The sequence below is a fragment of the Sinocyclocheilus grahami genome, unplaced genomic scaffold (assembly GCF_001515645.1).
Source record: "Sinocyclocheilus grahami isolate Dianchi unplaced genomic scaffold, SAMN03320097.WGS_v1.1 scaffold432.1, whole genome shotgun sequence".
In the NCBI taxonomy this organism is placed as follows: domain Eukaryota; kingdom Metazoa; phylum Chordata; class Actinopteri; order Cypriniformes; family Cyprinidae; genus Sinocyclocheilus; species Sinocyclocheilus grahami.
In genome coordinates this window covers 498,181-513,299 of record NW_015505611.1, presented here as the reverse complement: position 1 = coordinate 513,299, position 15,119 = coordinate 498,181, and the positions used below count along the sequence as shown (strand labels likewise).

Here is a 15,119-nt window from a genome sequence, read left to right as displayed (position 1 = left end):
TGTTTCCCCAAGAAAGCAACGAGATTTTTTTTTTTTTTTTTTTTTTCTTCAGTAAAAGCATTTGCAGAGTCTCTTGCTTTACCTTCTTTCTCTCCAGACGCTCCCGTTCCTCCTTCTGGAAGTGTTTCTCTCTCTCTGTCCTCTGTCTCTCTGCTTCCTCTCGGGCTTTGGCTTCGGCCTCCTCTCGCTGGAAAAGACACATGAAACTTCATTACCCATACAGTACATGCATTAAACATCTCTAAATTACCCATAAGCCCTTTGACATGACACCACGAACTAGTACGGTGGCAACATTAGTGTTTTTATCATTAACAAAAGCTAAAATTAAAACTGTTTTGAATAAATATTGAATACACTAAAAGCTGAAATAAAATCTTATTGAAATATTAGCGGAAACATCCCAAATTAAAAAAACTTTGAAATATTGCATTTGTAGCTAACAGAATAAGTTGAAGTGCTAAAAAGTTGCTAAAAAACTGGAAAAATTAAAGCTATATAGAAATATATATATATATATAAAAAAACTAATAAAAATGAGAAAATCACATAAATTATTAAAATTACTTAAACAAAATGAAAACTAACGTACACTAAAATTTGAAACCAAAATTTAAATGAAAACTTTAAATGAATAAATAAATAATAGATAAACTTTAACCTTTAGAAATTTTGAAGTTGAAGTACTTCATTACTAAAAAAAAGAGAAAGCTATACAGAAATATTTAAAACAAATACAAAAATGACAAAAGCATAGCAAAATTACTCAAAACTACAACTAAAATTAAAAATGTAAAAATAAAAGCTATTTCAAAATATTAATAAATACTTTAACAGTATATAAAGTGTATATTTTTTAAATGTGATTGTTGGTACATTTTACCAGTTTTTACCATACTTTCAAAACAAAAATTATGGAAAAAGGGGGGTTGTCATAATCAGGGTCGTCTTATATTCGGGCCAATACGGTAATACTAAAATAGGCAATGAAAAATCAATAGTTGGTTGTGTTTTAATTTCACTCCTTTACCACAAGGGGGAAGCAGCAGCCAAAAATTCCCTCTGTTTGATTCCTTTGAATATTCTTCACCTAGACACAGTATCTTTCTACTGCATATCAAAAAATGGACTGCATACTGAATCATAGACATAAACGCACTAAAACAGTTTGTTTAATCTCATAGCCTATAAGTGCAGATGTGGCATCAAGTCCATTCTGTTTATATATATCTGTGTTCTCGGTCACAGTTTAGATCTGCTCAGACACCACAGATGTGCTTTGTACGTCCAGAGAGCCACAGGCAGACCCATTAGGCCTGTCCTGCATGATCAAATCAGACCAGAACACAGGCTTGGTGTCAGACGGGCTCTGTGTGAAGGACAACAGATGAGAGTCGCCCGCAGGCTCATGTGACCGCACAGATCTGAACCACAGGAGAGGAGACTCAAGCTAATGCCTGTGCCTCGGTCGCCTTGAGGCCTTGAAGGTCTTTTGTATTCAAATGATTTTACTGAAGACGGATTTGAAAATATTTTGGTAGAAAATCATATATGGCACAAATATATCATTAAAATTAATATTATTTAAGCCACTGAAAGTGGCTGAGCCAATTAGTAACTAACAGAAGCTTTTCAAAATCTTCCAAAACTTGAGATGTTTGTCATAAATGGTCTCCATTACCCATGAAGCACTGCTCACCTGTCTCTGCAGACGCAGGTTTTCCTCCTGCTCGGCTTGTGCTCTCTCCTGCTCCTCCTTCTCCTCCTGCAGACGCTGTTGCTCTGCCATGAAGCGCGCCTCCTCTTCCCTGCGCCTCCTCTCCTCCTCCTCACGTCTGGCGTGCTCCTCACGCAGTGCTCTGAATGAAGATGAGGCAGTGTTAGCACCACGAGAGATACGAATAGTCACTCGCATTCAACATCTCGGAAGCAGAGTTATTACCATTAACTAAAGCTAAACCATGAAAAAACTGTTTCGTTACTTGAAATAAAATAAACATTAACTGATTTTAAAAAACGTTATTTCTGCCATTTGCTCAGGAGGCAACATTTCTCATAATATAAATAATAATAAACTATAAAGACATATTAAAAACAAAATGATAAAAATTAAAATTAAAATTAAAATTTGAACAAAAAATAGAAAATATCAAAATAACTAATACAACTAATAAATTCGAAATATTAATAAAAATGATAATATTACAACTTAAATAATAATATACTAAATATGCTAAATCAATGATACTAAAATATCACCGCTCAGAGAAGAAAGCCTATGGATTATTTATGAGCTGTCTGGCGAACGGAAAAGTCATGGAAATGATCTTTTACAAAATCATGTAAATCACAGTCTAATGAATTATTAAATCAAAATATAAATTTATATTTAATACCATTTTTTCATTATATTTAATAATCATTTATGTAATTATGATCAGCTCTAAAATATTTCATCTGCAAGAATTTGTAGAGCATCTATAAAATGATTTTCAAAACCCTTATCAATAATCATAAACAACCGGAAAAGTCATAGAAATTCATTGTTTTTAAAAACTACAGAAATTCTGTCAACCAGTGTTATATCAGTATTTTAGTACACTATTATAGTTTGGTTTAATATTATAACTTAGCATAAAATGTTTAATTCGTTTTTATTTTTATATTTAAATATATTTCTATTTTTAAAATAATTGTTTTTATTCATTTTATTTTTATTTATAATTTTGCTATGTATTTTTGTCAATTTTGTTAGGGTCTTATATTACATTGTGTCTCCCCCCCACCCCACACTTTTAGTTTTAATTCAGTTTTAGATTTTATTTATTTCTAGTGAGTATGGTAATTTTAGTGCATCAAAAAATGATTTCAGTTAGTTGCAAAGGCAACAAGTTTTTCATCAAGTATTAATATTTTATGTAGTTTCAACTTATTTCAACAAAAATGTTTTTTAATTGTTTTAGCAAACAATAATAACCCCGCAGTTTCATTTTAAATGTCAATCCAGCAGTAACTTTCTTTCTTTGCAAAAGTGGGTTGGTCATTATGTTGGCTATGCAAGACCAAAGCAGTCTATAACCAACTGACCTGCTCTTCTGCTCCTGCTCTCGTCTCTCCTGCTCCTCCCTCTCTCTCTGCTCACGGGCCTGACGTCTCTTCTCTGCCAGCACGCGGGCCGCCTCCTCGGGATCATTGGTCCCAGCCATGGGCTTGGCGATCGGAGGGCCGGGCTCAGGAGAGAGTGATCGGGAAGGTGTGGCTGCCAAATTGGCCGCCTCTGGTGTCTGAGGAGCTGCTGTGATTGGAGCAGAGGGAGTAAGGGGCGTGGCCGGAGCAGACGAGACGGTGATGTCAGGAATACTGGGAGCAGCTAAACAGAAAAAAACAGGAGAAAAGTCCATCAAGAAGAGTAAATGCTTAACGTTTCGTTCATACATATTAAAGCTGAAAAAAAGTCCTTGAAATCCATTGAGCCGTCACACTGATTTATCTGAGAGCAAACCGGTCGTCATGACGATCACACTCACTCTTTGTGTCCTTGGGAGGGTCAGCCTGATGGGGCTCCTTGGTTTCCATGGCGACAGCAGCAACGGCGGGGGCCTGCACGCGGGCGGGAGTCTGAGCGCGTTTAGGCCGGGTCTTGGTGCCTGGAGGAGTCCGGCCCGCAGATGAGGGTGGTTTGGGGGACACCGCTGGATTGGGGGAGAAGGGGCGACTCCTGGACGTCGCAGGTGATGAAGCTCTGTTTTTAGCTCTGATATTTGGGCTAAAAAGAGAAGAGATTTAAGAAAACATCCCAGTATAGATTAAACAAATCTGAAAAAAAGGGTTTTCTTCTTTAGTATTTTTGTCTTGATTTCTTTTACATTTCTTTGATATCTTGAGCTTTCAATTCTATCTATCTATCTATCTATCTATCTATCTATCTATCTATCTATCTACTGTATGTATAATATTACTATTTAGGTTTAATTAATTTTAGCTTTAGTTCAGTTTTGGTTTTTATTTCTGTCCATTTAGTAATTTTAGTGCTTTAAATTCAATTTATTTTTAACTTGATAAGTTATCAAGTTTTACCTAGTTTTATTTGGTAGATTGTTTAGGTGATGAAGCTCTGTTTTTAGCTTTGATATTTGGGCTGGTTTTCTAGCGACACTGAAAATATTACTTAGTTTTTGCATTACATTATTTTGATATTTTCAATTTTTTGTTTTTTCAGTTTTAGTTTAAATTCAGTTTTAGATTTGGTTTTTATTTAATTATTTATTTATTTCTTTAACAGATTTTACACTAAAAAATTAAATGAAGATCTAATTGAGAATAAAAAATGACTTAAGATATTAAGTTTGGCTTTTTTTTGAAAAATTTATCAAAATTAAGTGAGTTTAAGCTTAAACCAAGAAAAACACGTCTGTCAGAAGGATAAGAATTTTTTTCCCTCTTTGAATTAAGTTTGTTTTTCTTAGCCCACTGACATATATTTTTTTCTTGTTTAACCATAAACTCACTTCATTCAATTCTTCAGAAAACAATACTTACTAACCCTAAGCTGAATAATAATATTGATGCTTGCCTTAGCAATAATGTGGATTTTGTCACAGTGAGGAAACAAATTATGCTGGAAAATTGGTGGCTGTTTAAGAAACAGTGTAAATAAGCAATCAGGCAGGACATGGACCGGCCATAATAAGAGTACAACCTTAACTCTATAATGGCTAATTTATCACTTTTCCACAAAGCAACTGAACACAAAGGCCTGAAAAGACCCAACAGCCTGTTAGAAACCCTGCTGAGCTGGATCAGAGCCTCTCTTTGCCTCATGAGCACCACACAATAATTTAACCTGCTGCAGCTTAAAGAGCATGTGCTGTGTGTGTGTGTGTATGTGTGTGTGTGAGAGAGAGTCACCTGGCTTCTGTTTTCGTTCTGGTTATGGATTGGGACGGTCTCTTCTTCTCCACTTTTTCTTTAGACAGGGCGCTCTTCTCCTTTTCGTTCTCTCGTTCCTTGTCTTTCTTTTCTTTCTTCTTCTTCTCAAACTAAGTAAACACAGTGATGGATCATTTCAAAGTCAAATCAGGACAAACTGGATTTTTTTGTTATTTATGGAATTTAAAAGTTAAATTAATGCTTTCATTCAGTAAGGACAATGGATCAAAAGTGACAAAGACTTTTATAATTTCTTATAAACAAAAAATGTACAAATAATTTTTTCAATATGACTTTTTACTATATTTTTTATCAAATAAATGCAGCCTTGGTGAGCATAAGAGACTTCTTTCAAAAACAATAAAATATCAAAACACGTTAGTGCATATTAGCATTATTATATGAATAATTCTACATTTGTGAGCGGATTATTATGTGCATGTATTTACCGGTGTAGAGTTGCGTCTCTGCTGGCGTTGTGTGATGTCAGGTGTGCTGGCCGAGACCCTCCAGCGTTCAGCGCTGTGCTGGTGAGGATGATGATGGGAGCAGGGCGTCAGAGGAGATACGGACGCAGAGCGGGAACACTGATCTGAGATCAGACAGAGACATGATGTTTAGAGACACTCACTTGTTGTTGTTGTTGTTGTTCAAGACACGACTGAGAGATCTTACACTAATGTTCAAAAGTTTGAGGTTGATCTTTTTTTATGTTTCTAAAGAAGAAGCCTCTTATGCTCAGCAAGGCTGCATTTATTTGATCAAAAATACCATAAAACGCAGCAATATTGTAAAATATTACAATTTTAAATAGCTGTTTTCTAAGTTAATACATTTTAAAATGCAATGTAATTCTGTGATGGCAAAGCTGAATTTTCTGCATCATTACTCCAGTCTTCAGTGTCACATGATGCTTCAGAAGTCATTCTAATATACTGATTTGCTGCTCAAGAATATTATCAATGTTGAAAAAAATCTTACCAACCCCAAACCTTTGAACAGCAGTGTGCATACAGATGATCTGTTATATTCAGAATAGTCTTTTAGCATACTACAATATTGTCATTATGTAGTATTTATACTGTAAACATTAAGTAACATTTCTATAAGCATGAATTGATTCAGAAATAGGGGGTATAAAAACAAAGCACCTCGAACAGAGCATAATATATTCCAATTGAATACATTAACTATGATTTTTATCATTCTTGATTTAGACGAACAGCCAAAAAGCAAGGCATTTTTACACAAAAATGAAAAAAAAAGCAAAATAACCATATTTATGTAAAAAAAAATTATAATTGGATATTATATAAATGTACTTATGCAATGAGATCATGTAACAAGGATGTAGCATCTTAATGTTCAAACTGTATACTGAAGGTAAAAGTGCATACGGTTTTACATACTTTCTTTAAATTTTATAATAGTACATACTGTGCGATATACAGTTAGCTAGTATTTCTATTCTGAACAACAAAAAGAAAATCTTCAGATTTGGTAATTTGCTGAAGATTATGTACTTTCATTTGAGACCCTAAAGATAGAAAACAAAATTGTCGATTAAAAACAGTGCATACTAAGCTCAAATAGATAAACAGACTCCATTTGGGACAAAAATTGCTTCATTTTATACTGAGGCTAATGAAATGCACATAGAATAGACAGAACGGTTTTTTTCACTTGTTTGATTTCAGCAGACAAGTTTAACTGCTTGTTTTCTCTCAACGAGGCCCATTTATGATGTGTGTGTTTTGTGATGAGTATAACCGTTACCTCAAGCTCCTGACATGTTATCTGTGTGTGATGTGTAACTCACGGGGGTCGCTGCTGTTCTGGAGGGTGGCGACGCTCCGGCTGCGAGCCAGAAAGGAAAGGGTGGGTGTCATCAACCTCTCCACGATGCGACTCTCCCACGGGCTCAGACGCAAGCTGCGGGCTCAATATGACTTTTTACTATATTTTTTATCAAATAAATGCAGCCTTGGTGAGCATAAGAGACTTCTTTCAAAAACAATAAAATATCAAAACACGTTAGTGCATATTAGCATTATTATATGAATAATTCTACATTTGTGAGCGGATTATTATGTGCATGTATTTACCGGTGTAGAGTTGCGTCTCTGCTGGCGTTGTGTGATGTCAGGTGTGCTGGCCGAGACCCTCCAGCGTTCAGCGCTGTGCTGGTGAGGATGATGATGGGAGCAGGGCGTCAGAGGAGATACGGACGCAGAGCGGGAACACTGATCTGAGATCAGACAGAGACATGATGTTTAGAGACACTCACTTGTTGTTGTTGTTGTTGTTCAAGACACGACTGAGAGATCTTACACTAATGTTCAAAAGTTTGAGGTTGATCTTTTTTTATGTTTCTAAAGAAGAAGCCTCTTATGCTCAGCAAGGCTGCATTTATTTGATCAAAAATACCATAAAACGCAGCAATATTGTAAAATATTACAATTTTAAATAGCTGTTTTCTAAGTTAATACATTTTAAAATGCAATGTAATTCTGTGATGGCAAAGCTGAATTTTCTGCATCATTACTCCAGTCTTCAGTGTCACATGATGCTTCAGAAATCATTCTAATATGCTGATTTGCTGCTCAAGAATATTATCAATGTTGAAAAAAATCTTACCAACCCCAAACCTTTGAACAGCAGTGTGCATACAGATGATCTGTTATATTCAGAATAGTCTTTTAGCATACTACAATATTGTCATTATGTAGTATTTATACTGTAAACATTAAGTAACATTTCTATAAGCATGAATTGATTCAGAAATAGGGGGTATAAAAACAAAGCACCTCGAACAGAGCATAATATATTCCAATTGAATACATTAACTATGATTTTTATCATTCTTGATTTAGACGAACAGCCAAAAAGCAAGGCATTTTTACACAAAAATGAAAAAAAAAGCAAAATAACCATATTTATGTAAAAAAAAATGATAATTGGATATTATATAAATGTACTTATGCAATGAGATCATGTAACAAGGATGTAGCATCTTAATGTTCAAACTGTATACTGAAGGTAAAAGTGCATACGGTTTTACATACTTTCTTTAAATTGTATAATAGTACATACTGTGCGATATACAGTTAGCTAGTATTTCTATTCTGAACAACAAAAAGAAAATCTTCAGATTTGGTAATTTGCTGAAGATTATGTACTTTCATTTGAGACCCTAAAGATAGAAAACAAAATTGTCGATTAAAAACAGTGCATACTAAGCTCAAATAGATAAACAGACTCCATTTGGGACAAAAATTGCTTCATTTTATACTGAGGCTAATGAAATGCACATAGAATAGACAGAACGGTTTTTTTCACTTGTTTGATTTCAGCAGACAAGTTTAACTGCTTGTTTTCTCTCAACGAGGCCCATTTATGATGTGTGTGTTTTGTGATGAGTATAACCGTTACCTCAAGCTCCTGACATGTTATCTGTGTGTGATGTGTAACTCACGGGGGTCGCTGCTGTTCTGGAGGGTGGCGACGCTCCGGCTGCGAGCCAGAAATGAAAGGGTGGGCGTCATCAACCTCTCCACGATGCGACTCTCCCACGGGCTCAGACGCAAGCTGCGGGCTGACACAAAAGGGGGCTGTTAGCATCGACACATGTGGACACAAACCCTAGGTCACTCGACAAAGGGCCGAAGTGCTGGCTGTAACATCCAGCAACAGGGTGTCTGACCAATCATATGATTGTTACTGGAAGCAGAAGAATCCTCAGGCCCTTCACTGAGTGAGCGCTTTCACGACCTGGACATGTTTGTGGACTTCTAATCCACATAACCTACACTATTGTGAATTTTGAGATTGCTGTACTTACATTCACACACTTTATTTGCTCATCTGATCATTGTAACTTCAAAGAAGTTGAAGTTTCAATTGAATTAGTGGATTTAACCAGTACTATTACTCATTCTGGTTAAATCAAGAATGCAGTAACTAGTACAGAGCGATAATTTATATATACTACCATTCAAAAGTTTGGGGTCAGTAAGAAATTGTTACTTTTATTCAGCAAGGACACATTAAGGTACCATCTTTAAAGAATCTTGAAATATAAAATGTAAAAATATTATCCGTTTTTAAATGTTTTCAACATCAATAATAAGAAATGTTTCTTGAGCAGAAAATCAGCATATTAGAATGATTTCTGAAGGATCATGTGACACTAAAGACTGGAGTAAAGATGCTGAAAATTCAGCTTGGCATCAATTACTTTTTAAAATTTATTCAAATAGAAAACAGTTATTTTAAATTGTAATAATATTTTAAATTTTTTACTGCATTTTTGATCAAATAAATTCAGTCTTGATGAGCATAAGACATCTTTTAAAAGCATTTAAATGGTGGAGTAGATGGCAAGAAATATGAGACAACTTTGAGTTCATGCTGAGATCTTTTGATCGCAGACTTTAGTATTCTCAGCAAGGCTAAACATAGTTTGAGATATTATAAACCTCTAGAGGAGACAAATCTGAGTATTTTGCTCTTCATTTGATCTCCTTGCTCTCTAGGAGAAACATTTAGATATTTTAGAGAGACTATTTATACATTTTCTTACCTATGAATGATTTACAGCATGTCTAGACGAACAAGTCTCTTATACCAGAATAAACGGTTCATGGGTTCAAAGATGGGTTAAAACTGGTTTTATTGAGGGAATTATGGGATGCTGCTGTGTTAATAATCTGAGAGCACATTAAAATGAAGTCTGTGCTGTCACACAGATGACTGAAAGACATTTCTCTACAGACACGAGAAAAACAAGTGACGTGACGAAGAAATGAATCTGTGGTCTCGTTTTCTCCCACGCTCCTTTTCTACAAACACGCACACACACATGCATACACTCTTTCCCACTCAGGCACAAACAGGCAGAAACCCACTCTGAATGTCGTATTTGCAATCACACAACATTAAAACGGCACTGTGTATAAAAATGGACCCCTTTTCTTTATGTAGCAACAAGGTGGTGCTCCGATCTGACACTTTAGCAACACAAGAAAATTTACAACACTTCGTGATGGCTGGTCACTGGCTGTTGCTAGGCAACAGCTGCCTTTTTTTTCTCCCCCACTGCGGCAAACTGTGCTGTTGCCTGAACTACTTTAACAGAAGGTTTGATCACGATCTAGGATATAAACTCTTTATACTATATGTTTTAAAAACTAATACAGAATATGGTATTTTTACAGGAAGCTTGACGCAAAAAAATACACCTCAAACAGTATAGGCAAAAAATTTGTTTAACCCAAATATCATGTGTTGTATCTCAGCATAAAGTGCACTCTGAGATGAGTGGTCATCTCTAATGACGGGGAAATAAGTACAGACCATGAGCTCCACAGTTACCATGCGGTGCACAATGCTGTTATTATGTTGATTTACACACATCTGCATAGCCACAGCTTTGCTGACTTATCATTGGTCCTCTAGAGGAGACAAATCTGAGTATTTTGCTCTTCATTTGATCTCCTTGCTCTCTAGGAGAAACATTTAGATATTTTAGAGACTATTTATACATTTTCTTACCTATGAATGATTTACAGCATGTCTAGACGAACAAGTCTCTTATACCAGAATAAACGGTTCATGGGTTCAAAGATGGGTTAAAACTGGTTTTATTGAGGGAATTATGGGATGCTGCTGTGTTAATAATCTGAGAGCACATTAAAATGAAGTCTGTGCTGTCACACAGATGACTGAAAGACATTTCTCTACAGACACGAGAAAAATAAGTGACGTGACGAAGAAATGAATCTGTGGTCTCGTTTTCTCCCACGCTCCTTTTCTACAAACACACATGCATACACTCTTTCCCACTCAGGCACAAACAGGCAGAAACCCACTCTGAATGTCGTATTTGCAATCACACAACATTAAAACGGCACTGTGTATAAAAATGGACCCCTTTTCTTTATGTAGCAACAAGGTGGTGCTCCGATCTGACACTTTAGCAACACAAGAAAATTTACAACACTTCGTGATGGCTGGTCACTGGCTGTTGCTAGGCAACAGCTGCCTTTTTTTTCTCCCCCACTGCGGCAAACTGTGCTGTTGCCTGAACTACTTTAACAGAAGGTTTGATCACGATCTAGGATATAAACTCTTTATACTATATGTTTTAAAAACTAATACAGAATATGGTATTTTTACAGGAAGCTTGACGCAAAAAAATACACCTCAAACAGTATAGGCTAAAATATGTTTAACTCAAATATCATGTGTTGTATCTCAGCATAAAGTGCACTCTGAGATGAGTGGTCATCTCTAATGACGGGGAAATAAGTACAGACCATGAGCTCCACAGTTACCATGCGGTGCACAATGCTGTTATTATGTTGATTTACACACATCTGCATAGCCACAGCTTTGCTGACTTATCATTGGTACGTTCTGCTGCATGTGGAAGTCAGCATTCTAGAAAACCCATTATTTCCTCGGACAGGAAACTTAAAATGAGGCTAAGTTCAGAATAATATTTCTGCAGATTCTAGCATGTATACTGTGCGTAGCACGTAAATTATCCATATATAACACCAGGATGGCACACTAACGTTTGCTGTGTAAAGTATATAAGCTCACAATACAATGTGCTCAGACTGATTTCTAGGATGATGAATATTATGATTTCTGACCTCTTGTCTTTAATTTGACAGACAAGAGTGGATTAAAAATGTGGAAAATAACTGTTTTTATTTCCGATGAGTAGACACCGGTTGTAGAAATAAACATACAGATGCTGATAAAAATATAGCATACTACTGTATGCTATAATACAAAAATATTCTGGCAGGGCTTTTGATTTTTTTGAGCTGCGTTTGTGTAACTTTTTTGCTTTTGTATATAAACTACCATTCATAAGTTTCAGGTCAGCAAGATTAACATTTTTTGGAAAGAAATTTATTCAGCAAGGATGCATTAAATTGATCAAAACTGGCAGTAAAGACACTGATAATGTTAAAAAATGTTTTTCATTTGAAATACTCTATTTAACTGTCTATTCATCAAAGAAACAGTTTGCACAAAAAAAAGAGAAAGAAAGTTAAGAATCACAATATTAATGGCTGCTGAAACTTCAGCTTTGCCATCACAGGAATATATAATATACATATAAATAACATTTTAAAATAAATTAAAAAGGAAAACTTAATTTTTTTTAAACTTTCTAAATGTTTTGTTAAATTGCAATAATATTTTACAATATTACTGTTTTACTGTATTTTTTATCAAATAAATGCAGCCTTGGTGAGCATAAGATATTTTCAAATCAATTTAAAAAATCATACCAACCCCCTAAAATTTTGAATGGTAGTCTAGTTAGGACATATTATTGCACAAAAAAAGCTAAATAATTGTTAAAACAACCATTAAGTGTCCAGAAGCTGTTAAGCTGTTAAACAATTCAAGTTTCCATCCTTCCATATAGTTTATAATGAACAGTATACAGTAAGCAGTATGCAAATATTCCATTCTGAACACAGCCAGATACAATTCACAACATCACTTATTCATATTATTAACCAACCAATTAAAATGATTAAGATCACATTAAAGCAGCATATACTATATTGCACCTTCTAACTTAGTTATCAGTACATTGTTTTATCGCTGAACAACAATCAGCCTTTCAAATCACACACTTAGTTAAAAAACCCACCACCAGCACCAAGACCCACACCACACACTGAAAGTGATGACGGAACACAAAAATAAGAATAAATAAATAAAAACAGATATTTCCACCACTTACTGGACCACAGATAAATAACCATCACAGACTATGATGCAACAATGTGAGCACTGATCAAAAGTGCACGGAAGAAGAGATTACCCACGATGCAACACAAGAACGAGGGGGTTGTGGGGTAGGGGAAGGTGTGAGAATGACCATAGATCACCAGGCACAGGCACAGGCAAGCAGGCCACCAGAAATGAGCAAATCAAAAGAAGTTCATGAGAAAACACAAAAACCAGACGAGGGTTTGGAGGGAGGGGTTTTTGGAGGTGAAACGCGGGAGCCGCTCCGTTCTTACTTCTGCAGGGCGAGTTCCAGAGCGTGGCCGAGGACTTGGATAGCCTGTTGTTAATCACAGGCTCCGTCTGCCGTGGCAGGTTGACCGTGGAGGCCGAGCATCTGCCTGCAGAACGCAACACAGAGAGCAGAGCGTTCATACCGACCCCCTGAGCGACGGCGGGAGGGAGCGCGATACTGGTTTTCCCGAAGGAAGGGTCATGCAGACTTTCAAAGGGAGAGCTAGAGGAGGCGGGTCTCTCTTGCATCAACTTGAAAGATGATCGTACATTTAAGATGTACATTAAATTCCATTGACACCATTTTTATATGATGACTAACTTTTAAAGTATGTGAATGCTAACCAAAACAGTACCATTCAAAAGTTTTGGGGTTGCTAAGATTTTTTTGTTTTTGTCAAAAAAAGTCCCTTATGCTAACAAAGGCTGCATTTATTTGATCAAAAATACAGTAAAAACAGTAAAATTGTGAAATATTATTACAATTTAAAATAACAGGTTTCTATTTGAATACATTTTAAAATGGAATTTATTTCTTCAGTGCAAAGCTGAATTTTCAGAATCATTACTCCAGACTTCAGTGTCACATGATCCTTCAGAAATCTTTCTAATAAGCTGAATTGCTGCTCAAGAATCATTATTATCAATCTTGAAAACTGTTGCTCTGCTTAATTTTTTGTGGAAGCTATTTTGTATTTTTCTAACATTATACATGTCTTTACTGTCACTTTTGATCAATTTAATGCACCCTTGCTGAATAAAAGCATAATTATTTTTGACCCCAGAAATTTGAATGGCATAGAATATTTAGACTATCTAGATAAATCAGCACTATCCTACTGAAAACACCAGCATTATCACCAGCATGTGTTGTGTTATGGATGATGGTTTCTAGCATGGCATGGCTTCTTAACCATAAAAACCCTGTTGGTCATCCACCATTACCAACTCCAAACAGCATGTAGACTTTTCATACTGGTCTGATCTGGTCTTTTCAACAGGGTAGTACTGTACAAAGTGATCCAACAAGACATCACTTCCTGTAACACACTGGTCACTGTAGACACATCATCATATAAGGAAAAAGAATAGGCTTTTCTTTTTGTCTTTATGTTATAATCAATGTCATACATACAGTAGACACATCAACGCCCATCACTGTGATGGTAAAGTGATAGTTCAGCCAAAAATAAAAAATTGTGTTATCATTTAAAACCTGTATGACTTTCTTTCTTCTGTGTAACACAAAATAATTGTTTAGAGAAATATCTCAGTGTACCAAGTCTGTTCGGTTACCGACATTCATCAAAATATCTTTGTTTGTGTTCCACAGAAGAAAGCAAGTCATACAGGTTTGGAACGGCATGAGGGGGAGTAAATGATGACAGAATTTTCATTTTAGAAAATTCCCTTTAAAGGGGTCATATGATGCGATTTAAATTTTTCCTTTCTCTTTGGAGTGTTACAGGCTCTTGGTGCATAAAGAAGATCTGTAAAGTTGCAAAGACTAAAGTCTCAAATCCAAAGAGTTATTCTTTAGAGTCAACCACGCCTACCTAAAACCTATGTGGGGGCTCGTTCTAACACGCCCCCACATATCTACCTCACTATGTGGGAAGATTTGCATAACACTGCCCAAATGTTCACGCAAAGAAAGAAGGCGTAACTTTTATTCTCGCTGTAGTATTGTTGCTGCCGCTATGTCGAGACGCTGCGTGTTTCATTGTGAAAGTGAAACTACTTTGTTTGGTCTTCCAAAAGAGGACGATATCCGCTTCGTCATGCCTAGAGCTGATCCGTGCTGGTCGCTGAAGAAATACATGAACTTCGCGCTGTGGATCACCGGATCGGCTTTCACCGTGGACGAAGCGGAGTCCAGCCCGGGGTCGTCACATGTGGTTGCCGCAAGACCACCGGCCGCTCCTTCGTCGAATCCGCTGGCCGTTTCTCACTCTAGCCCGCCTGCCTCCGCTCACTCAGCACGCCGTGTGTTTCGTTGTGAAAGCGAAACGACTTTGTTTGGCCTTCCAAAAGAGGACACAACTAGAAATCAGTGGTTAAGTTGTATTTACAACACTGTTCCAGAACAGTTCAACCCAAATATTCAGATGTGTGCAGCACATTTTATGGAGGAC

The 15,119-nt window shown here is 36.2% G+C and overlaps 1 protein-coding gene across 1 annotated transcript in view; it reads right to left on the bottom strand.

Annotated features, from left to right (window-relative positions):
• Positions 1-15,119, bottom strand: part of LOC107551771 (MAP7 domain-containing protein 1-like) — a 36,620-nt gene that overhangs the window by 3,117 nt on the left and 18,384 nt on the right. Inside the window, exons 7-14 of the mRNA XM_016233494.1 lie at positions 12,987-13,091; positions 8,405-8,524; positions 7,035-7,177; positions 4,909-5,039; positions 3,528-3,766; positions 3,088-3,370; positions 1,700-1,859; positions 83-187 (exon numbers count right to left, since the gene is read on the bottom strand). Coding sequence (XP_016088980.1) covers positions 83-187; positions 1,700-1,859; positions 3,088-3,370; positions 3,528-3,766; positions 4,909-5,039; positions 7,035-7,177; positions 8,405-8,524; positions 12,987-13,091 — 1,286 coding nt within the window. The remainder of the gene's footprint in view (positions 1-82; positions 188-1,699; positions 1,860-3,087; positions 3,371-3,527; positions 3,767-4,908; positions 5,040-7,034; positions 7,178-8,404; positions 8,525-12,986; positions 13,092-15,119) is intronic.